Source organism: Tyto alba, unplaced genomic scaffold (genome assembly GCF_018691265.1).
Source record: "Tyto alba isolate M040663 unplaced genomic scaffold, T.alba_DEE_v4.0 Super-Scaffold_1000006, whole genome shotgun sequence".
Taxonomy (NCBI): domain Eukaryota; kingdom Metazoa; phylum Chordata; class Aves; order Strigiformes; family Tytonidae; genus Tyto; species Tyto alba.
The window spans coordinates 34,797,660-34,816,071 of NW_024881272.1; the positions used below are offsets into that span (position 1 = coordinate 34,797,660).

The 18,412-nt window shown below is 52.8% G+C and overlaps 1 protein-coding gene across 1 annotated transcript; it reads right to left on the reverse strand.

Annotated features, from left to right (window-relative positions):
- Positions 1-4,299: 4,299 nt before the first annotated feature.
- On the reverse strand, positions 4,300-16,453 carry PTGER3 (prostaglandin E receptor 3). The gene is made up of 2 exons (XM_032987756.2): positions 15,596-16,453; positions 4,300-7,507 (listed from the first exon to the last, which is right to left on the reverse strand). Exons 1-2 carry the CDS (start codon positions 16,451-16,453, stop codon positions 7,220-7,222), a joined length of 1,146 nt encoding a protein of 381 aa, XP_032843647.2. The 3' UTR covers positions 4,300-7,219.
- Between the last annotated feature and the right edge of the window lie 1,959 nt (positions 16,454-18,412).

An 18,412-nucleotide genomic window follows, 5' to 3' on the forward strand; every position in this document is an offset into this window, starting at 1 on the left:
TTAGGGAGATGCTGGCAGGGAGAAGCCTGGGAGAACTCAGAGCTAATTCTCCTTTTGACTTCACCCTGGAAAAATCTGAACTGTTCGGAAGGAAACCAGAGCTTGATGAAGCCGGCCAGAGGGCTGACACTGCCCGGGGTCAACCAGAAATGGTTTTGGAGCCACGGGGTGAGCCGCTAAATGGAAAAATTGCTCTTTGCCCTTCCCAGGAGGAATGGAAACACCGAGGAAAAAGGAGCGTGGAGGGGGGGTTGGCTAAAGGATATCCAGCGTTGGCTCTGCAGCGTGGGCAGCCCCGGAGCTCGTGCTCGGTGCTGGGGAGGGGCAGGATTTGGCCCCGCGGGGAGCCCCTGCTGTGGCTTTTCCATTCAGCACAACCCCCCCCCCCGGGACGGCGCTTCCGCCGAGAAAAACCTGGGAAACCACAAAAATAGCAGCCGGTTAATTTATAACCTGTTGTTCTCAAGCGAAATGGCTGCAGATTAATAATGCACAGAAAGGAGCAGGGGCTCAGCCGGCCACCGCAGAGTGGGAATCTCAGGAACGTTAATGCCAGCGAGCTCCACGGTGACTTGTGTCCCTATAAATCGGCGGCGACCTGCGGGAATCAGCCTGTAATTACCTTTCTGGTCCCGTCGCTCTTAAAAATCGCTGGAAAAGCTCCGCCAGACCCAAGCTTGCTGGACACGAGAAGCCTGGGGATTGCAAGGTGTGGTTTCACAGGCCAAGTTTGGGTCGTTGCTTATTTGAAAGTCCTCGAGGATTCCTTGGGGGGGTGGCAGGCAGCTGGGGGGATGGCCCTTTTCCCCTTCGCACCCCCCGGCTGCCTTTTGGCCTCGCCGGTGTCCGTGCACCGCAGCAGGGACCGTGGGAGGGCTGACCTCGTCCTGCCCATACACCGGCTGGGAGGACGGGAGGGTCGAGGGGTCTCTGTGAGCCAGGGGAACGCCCCAGTCCTTCATGGAAAGCAGCCTTGGCCGCGCAGCTCCTCCAGGTAACTCATCCCTGGTCCCAAACCTTTTTCTGCAGCGGCGTGACCTGAACCCTTCCACTGAACACACAGCACCGTACCCGCCGGCGGCTCCCGCTTCCGACGGAGACCAGCTCACCCCTAAGGCGGTTCTGTCGATGCCTCTGGTAACCGGGTGCCCCACATTTATTTAAAAATTGTTATCTTCTGCCTTTGTCACTGCGTTTATGATTTGCCGAAACAGTATTTTTAAAATACTCATTTCCGCCCTATTAAAAAATACACCCACTGCATTTAATTTTTTGAACTGTATCGGGAGATCTGTTAAACAAACCCCGGGGCAGCACCTGCGCTCCGAGAGAGCCGGGATGTTCCCCCCCCCGCCCCTGCCCCGAGACCGAGCACCGGCTCTGACTCTGCACAAAGATCCACGATGAGCCACAGACAGAGGAAACACGTGGAAAACCACCCCCAACGCCCCCCCCCGGGCTTCCCCGGGGCTCGTTGGGTCCCGTGGCAGAGCCGAGGGACATGCCCGGGGCAGCGTGGCCGGGGGGGGCCGAGGGAGCTGAGCTCAGGGTCAGCCCTTCCTCTGGGGGCAAAAAAAAAAACCCATCGAGGGAGCCTGTGCGGGGTCTGAGCCTCTGAATCACACTGTTTGCTCCTGCAACTCTGGGCAGAGGCTTGTGCATCTTGAAAAAGCAGTTTATCCTCGCAGCGCACGTTTTCGGGGAGCTCTCCGCTGTCTCTGGGCAACCGGACCTATCGGCGGTTGTTCTTCCTGCTGCTGTTCAAGATAAAATAGATTTGCTTTTTGTGGTTCGGTCTCTTTCACTTCACAGCTTTTAGTGCTCTCTTGCACTCTGCTTTTATTTTTTTGACATAGTTTCTGTGTGTGTGTGGGGGGGGTGGGGGTTCGTTGCTTTTTGTTGGTTTTAGGTTTTGTTTTGGTTTTAAAAATGAGATCAAATTAGCTGATCATAGGAAACTTCGCCTGCACCCGCGTTTCCTTTTCCAGGGCTAACGGGGCTGGCGGTGTGTCAGACCCTCCTCTCCCTCCGGTGCTGGAACGGGCTCCTTCTTGCTGCGTTCTGCTTCAAATCCCCCACCTGAAGCGAGGGGCTGGGCCCGGGGTGCCACCGAGCCACCTCTGCCCGCGGCACCACGTCGGGGGGGCTCCCCGGGGTCCAGCCCCCCGCTTCCAGCCAGGCTGCTGAGCCGGATGGAGAAAACTGTAGCTGAGCAAAAAAAAAAAAAACAGTTAAATAAAATGGTGGTGGATGCTGCAAGAGAGGGCTCATGCTCGACTACTGTTGCCTCTACAAGGCTTCAGACTTTGACCAGCATGCTACGCGGCTTTTATTCTAAATTATTTAATATTATCTGCAAACATCAAGTGAATGAAAAAAAATACGATTTGGGATTTGTTACGCTTGCTGTCCAAAGCTTATGTTTTCATATAGAAAATGTGGCAATTAGCAGGGGATCTCTGGGGTATCTGAGGTTGGACTCAGTGTGTCGGGCCAGTTTGGGTGCCTGACAGCTCCTCCTTGCCAGCTCCGCTCTCTCTCGCTCTCTCAGGAAATAATTCATCCTTCACCACTGAGCGTTATTCAACTGCCTTATTCTCCCACCGGGCAGCAAACACATCCATCGCTCGCCATTGCTTCCCGTGCAAGATGTGGGCCGCCTTTTACGTGCCCTTTTCTGCAAGCAAACGCCCCGGGTCTGTGCTGCAGCCCTGCACCCCGCTCGCTTTCCAGCTCAGGGGCTCAGAGATCCCCGACGGACGCGTTTCGGCCCGCTGGCCAGTGCGGCTGGCAGATTGAGGCCAGCAAATACCTTCATTTGCTCTCGCCCAGCAGGACCCGACGCGGGGCCGCGGGGCCCTGCGGGACCTGCAACGCGACCGCAGCCCAAACCACCCGGCTCGGTCCCGCCGCGGCTCCTCGGGCACCATGCTCTGCCCGCGGTCTCTATGTGCTCGGTGCAAAGAGCAAGCCCTTTTCGCAGCCCTTTTTCTGCGGGAGCGCCCGCGTGTGAAGTTGGTTCCCGCTCCCTTCTGGGCCCCAGAAGTGAGAGGTTTCCGCGCGGCAGTCGCTGTTGATTGCTGGCTGCCCACGCTTGCGCGCTAATAGATAAAGACGAAGCGACGGTGAGCATTTCCAGTGACATGCTGGGTTGAGAAAATTTAAAGGAAGGTGCTTTCGATACCGCTGGCTGCAGAGCACCGATTTCCAGGTCTCCATCAGCCGGTGACTGTTGACATTGGCTCCCACACCCGGCGGCTCGGGCTCTGCTCCAGCTGCAGGAGAGGTTTACACAATAAACAGGTTTCTGCCCCCGGGCACCCACCCAGGGGACACTTTGGTAAGTCCTTTGTGAAGGACTCCTTCTTCCAGGAGAATGTCCTTTCAGGACAGCAGCCAAGAAAAGCTGTAATTTGAAAGATGGGCTTCGCTGGGTATCTCTGCCCCGTGTATTCGCCAGTGGCTGTTCCTCCGGGCTGCCAGCCTGCCCTGCCGGGTGGTTCTGCTGTAAATCCATTGAGCGGCAAGGGAACAGGCCGGGAATTTGAAATAAGGGGAAAATTGCCCGCAGTCATTTGCCATTTCTCTTCTGAAGGTCACCTGGGAGAAATACGTGGTGGCATTCCACCGGCTCGCCGGAGGAGCGCACCCGCTTCTGTTGTGCCGGGGGGGGGGGTTGGGTTTGCCTGTCGTCACGGTGCTTTCAGCACGTTAGTGGGGTCGCTGCTCCTCTGCACGCATCTGCTTCAGGAGCTCAAAAAGTTTGTGTTAAAATTGTGCGCAAAAAAAAAAAAAAATGATAAAAAAATTGAAATAATGGGGAAAAAAAAAAAAAAAAAGTGGGAACAGCCTTGGCGAGAGGGGCTGTGGGTGGCCCCCTCGGGTGGGCTCTGGCACGGGGGCTTGGCTGTGGCTCCTCGGAGAGATTTGGGGTGCAGGGCCCCCTCCCCGGGTGCCGTCCTGCCCCCGCGCTCGGGAGCCGAGCTGCGGCGCCCGGCCCAGCCCTCCTCTGCGGGTCCCCGGCTGGAAATCTGCCCATAAAATCGGCTCTGAAGACCTGCTGCCTGCCGGCTGGTGCTTTTGCAAAGCGGCTTAACCATTTCTCGGGAAGGCCCGGCACTAAGCGGTGCTTCCCGCGCTCGGATCGCCCCTTCCCCACCCCCTCGTGCTTTGGGGGCTGCGCCGGGGGGGGGGGGGGGGGGGGGGGGGGCGAGCACCTCCGCTCGGCTCCATCCAGACCGTTCAAAATCCTTGCGACGTTGTGTCCCGGGCAGGAGCAATCAAGGAAGCGGAGACCGGTTATTCCGCCGAACTTTTATTCAGGCTGATACAGCACACGTTGATTTGGTACACAGACAAGCTCGTTTTTAAGGCAAACAGTGATCTCAAAATTGGTTTTCCATACACTACAGTTCCCGGAACATCTTTGACAGACGTACAACATATTAAAACCAGTATCAGAAATACTACTCGTAGTGGAATTAAATACATCACATGAAGATTTTAAAGGAATGCAACAAAAACACATCTTCCCACTCAAACACGGAGATGGGAAATAAAAGCTTTCATTTACGGTTAAGCTCTTTGAATTCATTTTTGAAAGTGCGTTCCTCCAGCCAAGTCCTGTTATGGCAGCCATGGCTGGCAAATAGTGCTTAAACTCCTTTTTCTGTAAACAAATTAAAAGCAGACATTCTTTCCCATTTCCTGATATTTACAGTAGCTTCTTCGTATTACCGCGCCGAAAGACGGACAGAACTGCTTTTGTTCCGAACAGAAGTGTCCCATTTCACCGAAACAAGGCATGGCGTAGCATTATTTCAAGTGAACTAGGGTGAAACCGCCGCGTGGGGACAAGGAGCCCGTGTCCAGCTCCCCGAGGACCGAGCAAGGCTCCCCTCCCACAGCCTCGGCCGACGTCACGTTGGAGCTGCTCTCTCACTACGCGCCTCGGACCGGTTGTGTCCAGGGAAGCCCAGCACCCTCCTCCTCCCGCCACAGAAGAGCTGATCCGAGGGCGATGGACTCACTCTTCCCCGCGGATCCTCTCCCGCGCCGGGTCCCGGGGAAGCTCTGTGCTCTGCGGGCGCTGCCGCTGCTCAGAAATGGCTCGACCAAGCACGGTTCAGACTAATTGCCGAGGTCATCCCGACCCATTTTGCAAGCGGCTGGGTTTATTTGTTTTAAAAAGCTGACGTACGTAAACTGAAAAATACCAACCCTCCGGACAGAAGAACAGACTCGTTATATTCCAAAAGAATGATTTTTAAGAAGCCCGATTCCTGCAAGGCACTTTTTCAAAGAGAACGAGTAGAATTTGTGTTTCGCCGTGTCCCCCCCAAAGCGCCGCTCCGCAAAGGGAGCGGGGCTGGCGGCGCCGTCGACCTGCGGGCACGTGCGGTTGTGAGGCTCCGAGCGTGGGGTCCCGCGGCCTGAAGGACCCAGTCGACTCGTAACTGGAAAAGGAATTCGTTTCATTAAATTGAAGAAAACGAGGAGTACTGACAAAAGAAAGGCAGTGCCTTACGAAATGCGCCTCTGTGGTTTTAGGCTGGCTCGTGAATTCAAGTAAGGCCGTAGCTTTTAGGTTGCACTCAGATGCCACCCAGATAAAATTACCTATGCAGAGAGTGGTTCCTCCTGTCAGATCCATCATTTCTGTTTGACTGATACAAAGAGAAGGAACTAGACAACCCGGGAGCAGAACAAGAAAAGTCAGTAGCCAGTTTCTCTTTTGAGTAGGTGCTTTTATAAACAAAGGAAGAGAAGTAAAAATAAAGGTTCTGTGTAAGAAATTCCTTGCACATGCAGGGTTACACTTGCCTTTAAGGCCCCTGAATACGATACTATGCGGTGTACAGCTATATGATATTCTGCGTTTTATTGTATTTGCATCTAATTTCACCCAAGAGGCCATGAAACAGGAGACACTGGAGGCTAATCATCCACAGAAGGGTGAAGAAAGCAAGGACTAAAGGTAGCCCTTCTAAAAATAACCTCCGGATGTGACACAAATGGATTAGAACTCAGTTTTCTAATAAAAGCTGGAAGTTACCTGGGGGAAAGAGCTGACTAACGCACACACTTCTACCCACCTCTTCCAGTCTGCTTTATGTTCAAAATTCCAAAAACTGCCATACTTCTCAGATTTGTCTTTTTGGAGGAAAGAAGAAATAAACTATTTTGGGGCTAGTATTCTGGCCACTTCGTAGGACATTTTAGTGATGAAGAAGTTTTGAGCAGCATCCCCGTTCCTTAAAAATTGCTGGATGTTCTTTTTCTTCCTGGACATGTGCATTTCCAGATAAAACAACTCATATGAAGGCAGTATTTCTGGCTTTGTAAACCTCTGCCATTAATCTACAGGAAGAAGAACATTTACTGTCTCTTACAACCTGTTTATCACTCTCTCCATCTGCTCAAAGTAGTTTTATAGTGTGCTTTGCAAACAGCAATTCTTGTTATGCCTGGGTAATTCACAGGCTGCTACTTAAAAAAAAAAAAAAAAAAAAAAAAAATCATAGATTTCTCACTTGTGCTCTTTGTCCCAAGGCTACATCCTCCTCAGCAGATGAGCTGACTTTAGCATCCACGCAGAACGGGTATTTATCAGGACAAATCCCTGTGTCATGAGACTCGTGCTACCTGCAGTTCTCGAAAGAGAATGATGTACCAACATTGGTACAACACAACCTCTTCAGTTTTAAGCCACTGAAATCCAAATGAAGTCTCTTCGTTTTGTCTTCCTTTAATTCTTGGGGGGTTTGCCCCTTTCTCCCCTTGTCCCTCCAGAAAAAAAGGAGGAAGAAGGACTCTCTAAAGTAGATAATCTTAGTATTAAAATTTGTGTCAGAGTGGGCCTCTTCAATAATTTAATCTGTTCCAAGTGTCCCCTGGTAGGAAACCCATTTTTTTTTTCTAGCTTAACGCAAGGGAATTCCCTCCAAACTCTATTTTGGCCACACAAAACCTGATGTTCTGCAGCTCACTTGTGAACGGCAATAACAACAGAAGGTAGGAGCAAAACCGATTCCCCCTCCTGTATTTGAGAATTTTTGGCACGTTGGCTAGATAATCACTCGCACTACAAGTCCACTCAGTAACACCCCTTTCGGCCATTCACGCAGACGCTAACACGCTACAGGGACCCCAAGTCACGGCAAGGTTCAAAGCTACTCGCTGGCAGCAGTAGTTTCCACGCAGGCGGGTCGATGCCCCCTCACGCCGCCGTCCGCCGGATTTCCTCTGACAAGGTGATGGACCTCTCCTTCCACTCGCTGTTAGAGCACTTGGAGACGGCGCTGGCTGCTTGGCAGAACTTCTGGAGGAGGATCTTCCTGAGCAGCAGGTAAACCCACGGATCCAGTATCTGGTTGAGCGAGGCCAAGCGCACAGCCGTCAGGAAGAAATCGCATTCCTTGTGGAGGTCCGAGCTCTGGGCTTTGCCGCAGAATCCCTTGCAGTGCTCGAACGACGTGTGGCTGAAGATCATCTTCAACATCGTTACCTACGGAAAGTTAGGAGGAGGAGGGGTTACCTGCGTCCGTATATCGCTAGATGTGAATATCCCTAAAGACAAAATCCCAACAAGACATTTTTTTCCCCTCCCTCGTCCGATTCAAACCGTGACCGGAGGAAATAAGCCCTGAGAGAGCAGCTCAGTTTGTGTGTGTGTGTGACGTGAGCGATAAACGCGGTGCTCTTCAGCTCTCAGTCAGATTTATTTATAGATCTCACACTAAAACAAGGCAGCCCATGCTGCTTCCCTGCTTGAGACACAGCAGAAAGCTGGGTGCTAAATCCTCGAGGTTCAAGGTGGTCTTGGCTGGAAAGGGAAATCACCGACCTTGCAAAACTGGCTTAAAGGGACTCATCATTATCATGTTATCACAACTACGAGGAACAGCTGAACAGTTCACGACAAGCACAGCTCTTCAAAGTTACGTTGTGAACAGTAAATGTCAGAAGAAAGAATTTCAAACACAAAAATGTCTCCATTTTTCTTAAAGCTGTTTTATTCCATGATGTCTAAATTTTAGAATTTGGTTTTAAGGTGAGCTATTCTGCTTATGAGCTGAGCCAAATTAAAAGACAAAGGCTTAATAAAGGTGTCTTGGGCTAGGACTCAAAAAAAACATTTTAAGTCAACAACAACAACAAAAAAAACCCCTTTTCCTTTTGTCAAAAGCCACTGAGCGCATTTTGTGTCGACCTGGTCTGTATTTCCTCCCTCCCTGCCCCAGTTCAGCTCCCCGGTGAACAGAGTGATATATTTAGGACTGCGTTTCCCACAGCACCCACACTGGCATGACCCAGACGCTACTTACACCGCGAAATGTTCCACCCAAGTACAAGGTCCTGTAACTGATGTCTCCCACACCTCGGGGCACAGAGCAGCAAGCTCTGGCCTGGGAGCAGAAAGCTACGTGCGGGTTGATTTGGGGGGGGGTTAAATGCCATCGGGCATGGTGGCAGCTTGATTTACAACACCAGTTACACCACGCAGGGCTGTCGGGGTCCTGCCACGGGTATTACGTGGGTGGCACACGTCGGAACATAAGCACAGGCCAGCAAAAGTCACTCATTTATGCAGAAGAGCCGAAGAAGAGGCAGCTTTGATTAATACTTTCACCCTAAAATCAGTACTTTAAGGTAATTTTATAATTTTAACGCAAAGTAACTTGCGCTGCAAAGCGTCAGCAGAGATACGTACGGGCAGCAGGGAGGGCCCGTTTTTCTAGCGGGTTGCTACGAGGCTTACAATCTTTAAAAGACTGATAAACAGAAGACCTGCACCACAGTGATTCAACTGGCTAAAATAACAATACTTTTTACCTCCTCGTTTTCCAAATTAAGACATAAACTTGCTTTACAGCTACGAATGCCACGAGCCTTGACACACAAGGACCCCTTCATTCTCATGTTACAGCCTAGAAAGGTGAGACGCTGCCAGGGGCTGCCCCAGGCTCTGCAGAAAACCCGGGGGTGAGGAAGAGCCCAGCCTGGGGTCTCCAGCCCCCGGGGCGCTGGTTTTGTTATCAGGCTGCCGCTTATTCGGCTAAAAATGGTGAAAAGGTGTTTTTTTTTGTTTGTTTGTTTTTGTTTGTTGTTTTTTTTTGTTTTGTTTTTTTTTTGTTTGTTTGTTTTGTTTTTTTTTGTTTTGTTTTTTTTTGGTTTTTTTTTTGTTTTAAAGCTGGTGAGACTCTGGTGAGCAATGCTCTCATGTACTAATATATAACCATGGGAAATATGAATCACATTTTGAGAGATGTCAGATCGATAGAATTTTCCACGGTTTTGTCGTTACCTGTTCTTTGAAGCCTTCTCCTGTACCCCCCCGCCCCGAGAGCCGCTTGAAAACATCCCACTCTAGCTGCTTCTCTGCATTAGATGTTTGCATTGGAATGTTTTCCTCCCGGAGCCCGCCAGCGTGGGGGGGGACGGGGGGGCCAGAGCAGCAGGCCTTGCGGCACAAGCTGCTGCCGAGGGAGGTGCGAGGAGAAGCCCCCGCACCCTCCCACCCGGCCGAGACGGGACGCGCCGGGATGCTCCCCGGACCGCGCGTGGGGCGGCGGCGAGCAGGTCCCCTCCCTCGATTTTTTTTTGTTTGTTTGTTTGTTTGTCTGTTTTTTTTGGTTTTTTTGGGGGGCTTGCGAAGCTCTTCTGGGCATGACTGGAAGACCTCGGCTGAACCCGCTGCCTGGGAATCCCGCAGAACTGAGCTGCGGTGGGCGCGCGCGGTTCGGCGGAGGAGGTGGAAACGGCGCCCACCTGCCTCGCCGTCCTCGCAGAGCCCCGAGCGGGCTGGCAGCCGGCCCCAAAACCGCAGCCAACGGCCCGAGCGACGAGCCCATCACCCGCAGCCCCCTCCGACTGCTTCGCTCCAGCCTTTCGATGCACCAAGACCACCCGCGCCGGCAGCGAGAGGAGCCGCGCGTTTTTTTTTTTTTCTGGAAATAGAAGCAGTTGAGGATTCCATCTACCACGTCTGGTTTAAATGAAAAGAAAAATAAGTAACCACCGGTAGAACTTTTTAAAAACAGGGATCGATGCAGATGCAGGCAGCATCGTGCCCTGGGGGCAGCCAGCAGGAGCCACACGGCGCTTGCCATTCCCAGGCCTCAGATTGCCTTCTCCCCGACCGGCTGGTCCAGCCCTGCCTTTGGGAACTCTGCAATGACCTTTGTTTTGCCGACTTTGTTGTCTTGGTTTTTTGTTAGGGGACCCACGGAGCTACAAAAATATCAGGCTAATAAAATACATTTCCCAAGCAGACGGCTGCTGCTTACTTTGGGTTTATCACATAATATTCCTTTTCTGGAATATCTGTTGAGCCAGCAATTGCTCTACTGGAAATTTTATTTGTTTGATTATCCTTAGAGGTTGTCTGTCATGGCTTGCACTAGCCTTCTAAATGAATTAAACAAAGACTGCAAAACTTAGAGGAACAACACCAGGTGGAGTAAAGTCAATGGAACTACACAATTTATGCCAATTAAAAATTTGGCTCAAAATGCATATAGTAATAGAGTTGACAATTGTATTTATTCAGTTAGAGTAGATAAAACTTTACTGTTATCAATGAATGTAGTTTCATAATAACATTAAACCTCCACTGCTCTGGTTTTCAGACTTAAGATCAAAGACAAGGTGTGTTTTGTGACATATCTTTGCAGTGTTTTCAATAAAGTTGGATAAAGTTTGAATAAAGTTGACTAAAGTACACAAGAACTTGTCAGGGCTGTTTCATAGGCTCCCCAGCTGGTAATCATCACTGTGATATGTTGCCGCTGGCTTAACTTTCCATGGGCAGCCTGTGCTACCTCACGGACTCCCGGGCAGCTTTACTATGATATTGCAAAGAGTTTAGAATGAACTTCCACTGTAGTTAGGGGGAAAAAAAAAAAAAAAAAAAAAAAAAAAAAGAGAGAGACAAAAACATTCCCCAAAATATTCTTCCAGTTTTATAAACTCTGTTGGAAACTACCGCTATCTGCAGTAAAAGATGGAGAATAAAGCAGCTGATGGGCTTAAAGGTGTGTGTTTCTCAGCCAAGCAGGAGGGGCTGGTCTGGAACGTGGGGTGAGAATCCGACGGGCAGTCCCTGGTCCTGGCCTGCAAAATCTTTTCTTGAGATAGCTTCCAAAAAAACCAAGCCTGTTTTCTCTGCATCGTGACGACAGGAGGGTTCATCCTCTGACACTGCTTCTCTTCCCCCCTTAGCCCTAACCTGTTGCTTAAATCATTCTCTCACAGATAAAGAAGCGAGCCGTAGAAGGAACAGAGGATTTTCCTGATGAAATACAAAGAGCGGCTGTGGAGCGTGAACCATGGAAAGCCACGACGGAGAGGATATGATTTCTCCTTTTAATGACTAACAATACCCATAGTCATGTACCATCGTGTTTTAAAATCAAAATTGTGATTCCATCTCATTAAATTTTCAGGACTCCCTCCCGCCGCCTCTGCTGAGGCAGAATGGAAGACTTGGGTTCGAGCAGGCCAACAACTGGGTTGGTTGGATTCCAACCAGTGTGGTCTAATATTTACCCCTTGGCTGTGACCTTCTTTAGCTGAACACCGGCCAGCAAAATCCAGCCCTTTGGCCAAACTGAAATGATCAGTCCGCTGGGGCAGTTTTGACACAGGTGCCTCGGATGGAGGCAGAGCGTTTGGGGGGAAAGTTACTGATTCATAGAAAAGGAGCCATTTATTTTCCTTGCAGCTCAGTGAGATCACTGTCTAAGTGGAGGTGCTTTTCATAACTACATTTTGCACATGAAAACATATTACAAAAAAATCTATTTTTAATAAAAATACCTGTAAAGGAGAATGTATTTTAACTTCTGTCTGACAGAAAGGTTCGGGAGAAGGATTTTAATAGGAAAAGCAGCAGAATATCTGAGCATTTTGGCTTTAAATAGCCTTGAGACGTCTTGTAAGAGAATAATTTTGTAGCCTGGAGCTCTAAAAGAATTATTAAATTATGATGAAAATTCCAGTTTGTGCTGCACCGGTGTTTCTGTGCAATCAAGGAACAGCTTCCTCTCTCTTAGCTCAGACTCATTCCAGTCTGCTGTCAGTTTAGTTCAATGGTTATGCTCCACAGCTGAGCACCAAAATAAATAGAAGATTAGCGTGAACTGGAAACCTCTTACGATAAAGGAATATCTTATTTAAGGAGCATTTTCCCAGGTTCTCTACGATGCCTCCAAGGAAGATCCTGAGCGCACAACAAAAGGAGGCAATAACTTCCTCTGCTCTACCAAACCCAGAATAAATCAAGAAAAGGCAGGATGCTTCATTAAACCATTTAGAGCACAGCCACTATCGTCAGAAGTTTCACTTTTCTGATAAGCCACATTTTGTCATTTTCATCAGCAGATCAGGTCTAACGTTACTGTCTGTGTAAAAGGGCATTGTTTGCCTAACTGTAATGCTTGTCAGGATTGGTTAGCTCTGTTATAAAACACAGATTTCTTAAATAAACAAACAAACAGACGAAAGTCTCCTCTGAAAACGCCTGGATTCCCGGTCCAACTAAATTTCTTACAGCTGCAAAATGATGCAGTTATCGGTTAAATGAGTTCTACCATCCGGCTGCCAGTGAAAATGCACTTGCCTTGCTCCGTGGTCACTCTTCCAAAAACCAGGCCTCTTTTTCCTAATGTGCACTTCTCGGCTGTGCAGAAAAAGTTGAAGGGGGGGTGTATTAAAAATGCTTCTGCCCTCACGGCCCTGGATTTCGAGTGTCCGAAGACCGGAGGATACGCCGACGAGACGGCGAAGTTTTGCACAACTCCACCCGGGGGAGCAAAGCGCCACGAGGAACCCCCGCACCGCTGCGGATTTTTCTGAGCGATCGGGTTCTGAAGGCGAAGTGTCCCCCACCTCGGGGATTTCCACCCCGTGCCCCGCGGCCGGGGAAGCCCCCCCACGGCCCCGGGGCGGGGGTCCTGCCACCCCGGAGGGACAGAGCCTGCAGCCAAGGGAGAGACTACAAAAGCGAGGGCTGAGAGGCAAACACACTGCGTTTAAGAAATGCCTTCCAGTTTTTCCCTCTCTTTAGTTACAGACGAGCACGCGACGGTTAACTTCTGTAAAATAAAGAAATCCTAACGTCCCCCCTTGGGACTTAACAGCACACACACGTCAAGGGGACAGCAGGATGTGCCACAGCAGTAACGGCCAGGCAAGGTGTCTGGGACACAGGACAGTCACCTGGTTTAATCTAAACGTTTCCTCTTGAATCTAACATTCCTTGGGATTCAGGGAGCAGAACATTATTCTTTGGTCTCAAGCACTCACTAAATTTTCAGTGCAGTTTCATAGTTTACTTTCGTCACAAGCTGTTAATGATCTCTAGAAAGTTAACAGCCTCTGACTTCTTTTTTTTTTTTTTTTTTTGGGGGGGTGGGGGGGTATTGTGGAGATTTGAAGGAATTTTAATTAGTTTACAAGGATAACGTTACTAAATTAAATTGTTTTCTATTTTTTCCTCGTCCCCATTGGCCATTAGCTTTGTCAGCCATTCCTCCTGTCACAGCCCCATTTATGACGGCTCAAAAACTCTCTGTGCACAAGAAGAAAAATCCTTCTCTGGCCTAAAGTACCTTTCACATAACTTCAAAATTACCACAGCTGGCTTGAGCCCTTTCCTGCTTATGGATCCCAAGTACAAACGTCCCCAAAAATCATACTATCCTCTGACAGCAGAATAAGCTGGCTGTTTTAGATGGGGTACCAGACCCCTGGGTGTGCCCTTGTCCCATAGGGCAGAAAGAGATGTGGACTCAGCCTCCTCCACTTCTAAATCCCGAGGAGGGGTTTACCCCAGCTGGACAAGAAAGAAAAGGCGTAAGTGAGGAATAACAAAATAGTGGAGAGAAATGCAAGGATCCTGCAGAAAAACAGAAACACAACGCCCAGAACGCTGCCGTAGATAAGATACAGCGAGCAAGCTGCTGACTACCATAAAGCACTCCCGAAGTCACAAGTCGTACCTTTTCTCACAAAGCACCGAAGGAAGTTTTGCTACAAGGTGGGAGCAAATAAAAAAAATTGTAAAAGGCTGATTCCCATGGGCACAAGGCTCCATCACACCGAGGTCTCGATAAGCTTCCTCACAGGTTCCCCTAAAGGAGGAACGAGCAGGTTGTGGTTTCCCTGGTCTGTACAGCGTGCTGGGGGGAGCCCAGCCTCTGCCCCCCACCCTGGAACCTGCTCCAAATCTGCTGGGGGGAGCCCAGCCTGTGCCCCCCACCCTGGAACCTGCTCCAAATCTGCCGGGGGGAGCCCAGCCTGTGCCCCCCACCCTGGAACCTGCTCCAAATCTGCTGGGGGGAGCCCAGCCTGTGCCCCCCACCCTGGAACCTGCTCCAAATCTGCCGGGGGGAGCCCAGCCTGTGCTCCCAACCCTGGAGCCCCTCCAAATCTGCCGGGGGGAGCCCAGCCTGTGCCCCTGACCCTGGAGCCCCTCCAAATCTGCCGGAGGGAGCCCCTCCAACCCTGGAACCTGCTCCAAATCTGCCGGGGGAAGCCCAGCCTGTGCCCCCCACCCTGGAGCCCCTCCGAATCTGCTGGGGGGAGCCCCTCCAACCCTGGAACCTGCTCCAAATCTGCCAGGGGGAGCCCAGCCTGTGCCCCCCACCCTGGAACCTGCTCCAAATCTGCCGGGGGGAGCCCAGCCTGTGCCCCCCACCCTGGAACCTGCTCCAAATCTGCCGGGAGGAGCCCAGCCTGTGCCCCTGACCCTGGAGCCCCTCCAAATCTGCCGGAGGAGCCCAGCCTGTGCCCCTGACCCTGGAGCCCCTCCGAATCTGCTGGGGGGAGCCCCTCCAACCCTGGAACCTGCTCCAAATCTGCCGGGGGAGCCCAGCCTGTGCCCCCCACCCTGGAACCTGCTCCAAATCTGCCGGGGGGAGCCCAGCCTGTGCTCCCAACCCTGGAACCTGCTCAAAATCTTCCCGGTGCCCATGGCTGTGCCGGGGGGAGCCCAGCCTGTGCCCCTGACCCTGGAGCCCCTCCAAATCTGCCGGGGGGAGCCCCTCCAACCCTGGAACCTGCTCCAAATCTGCCAGGGGGAGTCCAGCCTGTGCCCCCCACCCTGGAACCTGCTCCAAATCTGCCGGGGGGAGCCCAGCCTGTGCCCCTGACCCTGGAACCTGCTCCAAATCTTCCCGGTGCCTGTGGCTGTGCCGGGGGGAGCCCAGACTGTCCCCCCGACCAGAGACTCTGCTCCCCCTCCAGATCTCCCCAGTGCTCTGTGCCACGAGTGCTGCCGACTTCAGTGTCCCTCTCCCAAACCCACGGTCTCCTCGCGTCCTGCCCTTCTGCCCCGTAGAAGACCCTTGTTTTCCTCAAGGTCCCTCCTTCGGACTCGTCTTATTTTTCCAAACACCCTGGCCGTCCTCTTGGACCTCTCCCAGCGGCTCTCCTACCAGCTCCCCACACCTGGCAGCCCCCCGGCTCTGTTCCTGTCCCCCCTTCCTTCCCCCGGGGGCCGTCCCCGGCCATACAGCCCAGGAGGAACCGGAGCCGCCCGGGCTCTCGGGGCCACCCTGCCCTAAGGGTTAAGGGCACCGAGGGGACCTACCAGCAGCGGTGACCAGCAGGCCGAGAGGACGCACATGATCCCCAAGAGCTGGATCAGCGTCTCCATGGTGATCCGCCCCCACTGCTTGCTGGAGCGCGACGCGGTCGCTTTGGTCCGGCAGCGAGACACCAAGGCCTCGATGGTGGCCAGGTTGCACGCCACCGTCACCACGAGGGAGAGGAGCCCCAGGACGGCGAAGGTGGAGGCGAAGAGGAGGCTGCCGGTGAGGCGGCTGTCACCGGTGCTGATGAAGCACCAGGTCCCGGGCCACTGCAGCGTGTACCGGCCCAGTCCGGCGACGGGCAGGAGGGCGAAGGCGGCCACGGCCAGCCAGATGCCGAGCAGCACCGTCTTGGTGACCCCCGGCTTCATGTGGCTGGCGTACCAGTGGGGCGCGCGGATGGCCAGCGTCCGCTCCACGGCCATGGCGCTGGCGATGAAGAGCGGGCAGAGGCCGAAGACGGTCATGCTGAAGCCGAAGAAAGCGCAGAGGCGGCCCGAGGGGTCGACGGCGTCCCAGGCGCGGTCGGACAGGTAGACGGAGATGACGATGGGGCTGGTCAGCAGCTGCCCCAGCAGGTCGGTGAGCGCCAGGGAGCCGATGCACAGCAGGAAGGATCGCTTCCTCCGGCTCTCCTTGGCGCGGTAGCTGCGGGACACCAGCAGCATGGCCAGGGCATTGCCCACGATGCCCGTGCTCATCATGGTCAGCGGGAAGGCCACCGACACGGCGCTGCAGCCTTCCTCCTCCTCCTCCGCCGCCGCCGCCGCCGCCCGCCCCGTCCCGTTGCCCCGCTGCCCCATGGCGCCGGGCTCGGTGCCGTTGGGGCCGTCCCGGCGCTGCGGCCAGCGGCTCATCCCGGCGGGAGGGAGGGAGGGAGGGAGGGAGGGAGGGGGGACGGCCCTTCCCGCCCCGAGGGGAGGCGGGGAGGGAGAAGGGGGCGCGGCCGCGGAACCTCCGCGGGGCCGGGGAGCTGCCGAACCCCGGGGGGGAGGCTGCGGGCGGGGGGACGGTCCCTTCAGGCGGCCCCGGCGCCACCGCTGCTGCCCCGGAGCTGCCGCTCGCCGTCCCTCGGCCCCTCGCCCTCCCCCGGCCCCTCGCCCTCCCCCGGCCCCTCGACATCCCCCGGCCCCTCGACATCCCCCGGTCCCTCGACATCCCCCGGTCCCTCGACATCCCCCGGCCCCTCGATATCTCCCGGCCCCTCGACATCCCTCGGTCTGTCGCCGTCCCCCGGTCCCTCGCCCTCCCCCGGCCCCTCGACATCCCCCGGCCCCTCAACATCCCCCAGCCCATCGCCGTCCCCCGGCCCCTCAACATCCCCCGGCCCCTCGACATCCCCCGGCCCCTCGACATCCCCCGGCCCCTCGACATCCCTCGGTCTGTCGCCCTCCCCCGGCCCCTCCGCGCCGAGGTGGCCGCGCCTTCTCTTTCTCTTTTTTTTCCCCAGCTCTCCTTAACTCCCTCTCGGCGCAGCTCGGGCTCCACCAAGCCGCCTCTCTGTCGTCGGGCCGCGACTGGCGCGATGAGTCGCTTACCTTAAAAAGGAACCCCCCCCCCCCCCGTGACAGAGAACACGAGCGCCCAGAACACCAGCTCCGTGTCCCCGGGCTCCCGGGAGCTCGGTGGGACCCGGCTTTGCTCCCAGCAGAGGGAACGAGTCGGAGAACAAACTCTTTTTACAAACCTTTGTTCCACGTTACAATAATTTCTTTGCTTCTGAGCAGCAATTTCTAACTGTGCTCCATCCACTTGGGATTTAACTATTTTTTTTTCCTGTGGAAGCAGAGTTAACACTTTTAAGAAGTTTAAATGTTTGGGGGTTTTTTTGTTTTTTTTTGGTTTTTTTTTTTTTTTACAGGTTAAAAGTGCTATTAATGAAGTCTAGTTTAAAATACTGCCCTGGTCCGGTACAGCCAAGTGCGCACAGGCCAAACCATGAAACGGGAAGAGCCACATTTCTCGTAAGTGAGAACCACAGTAGAAGTTATAGCTTCCTTTATAAATTATTGAGCTGTGGCTTGTTAATTCTCTGCATCCTAGAACACGTACAGCAATGTCCTTAAATGAGAGAATCTATATTTTTAAGTCTTGTGGATACACAGCAGGATGCCATTTGCAAAGGAAGTCTAGTGCTGGGAACAACGTTCACACTAAACACACAGCTTAAAGTAGAAAGTCTGGAAAAGTATGAGGGGAGAATATCCTTGCCCTTCCTCCCCGCTCTCCCCTTTTTAATTCTGACACCCAGGCACTGGTTGCTGAACTCGCAGGAGCTCCCTGCGCCCTCCGTCCCCCCTCTGCCCTTTGGAAAGCCTTTGTGCCACCCATCTGTGCTGTGCTTGGTATCGGTGCCCCGCAGTTTCACAGTGGGAGCGTTCCCCGGTAGCTCTGCTCTGTGTTATTTCTGGATGGGGTCCACAACCGGCCCATGAGAAAGCATCACTTTATTAGTTCCATTTTCCAAACCAAGTATGAAGCACTCTAGAGACTTTTTCTCATTTTTTTTTTTTTTTTTTCCCCTCTTCTTTTCAAATGCATGTGTAAGCAAGCCCTTTTTCCAATACAAATACTCCTCATTTTGATAATGGGAGGACAGGTCAAGTTAGTAAATTGGGCAGAACTCCACTCAAAGCTGTTGTCATAACTGAACTGTTACAGCAGCATTACTCCCTCCTGTTGCTCCCTGGTCCAAACTCTGGCAGAGTATGCACACGTATCTATACTTTCATACTTAAAAGAAAAAGCAACCAGAAACAACCACCCTAGTAGCTCATGTTATTTCTGATTAAAGAACAAAAAAAGCCCCTTTAGGC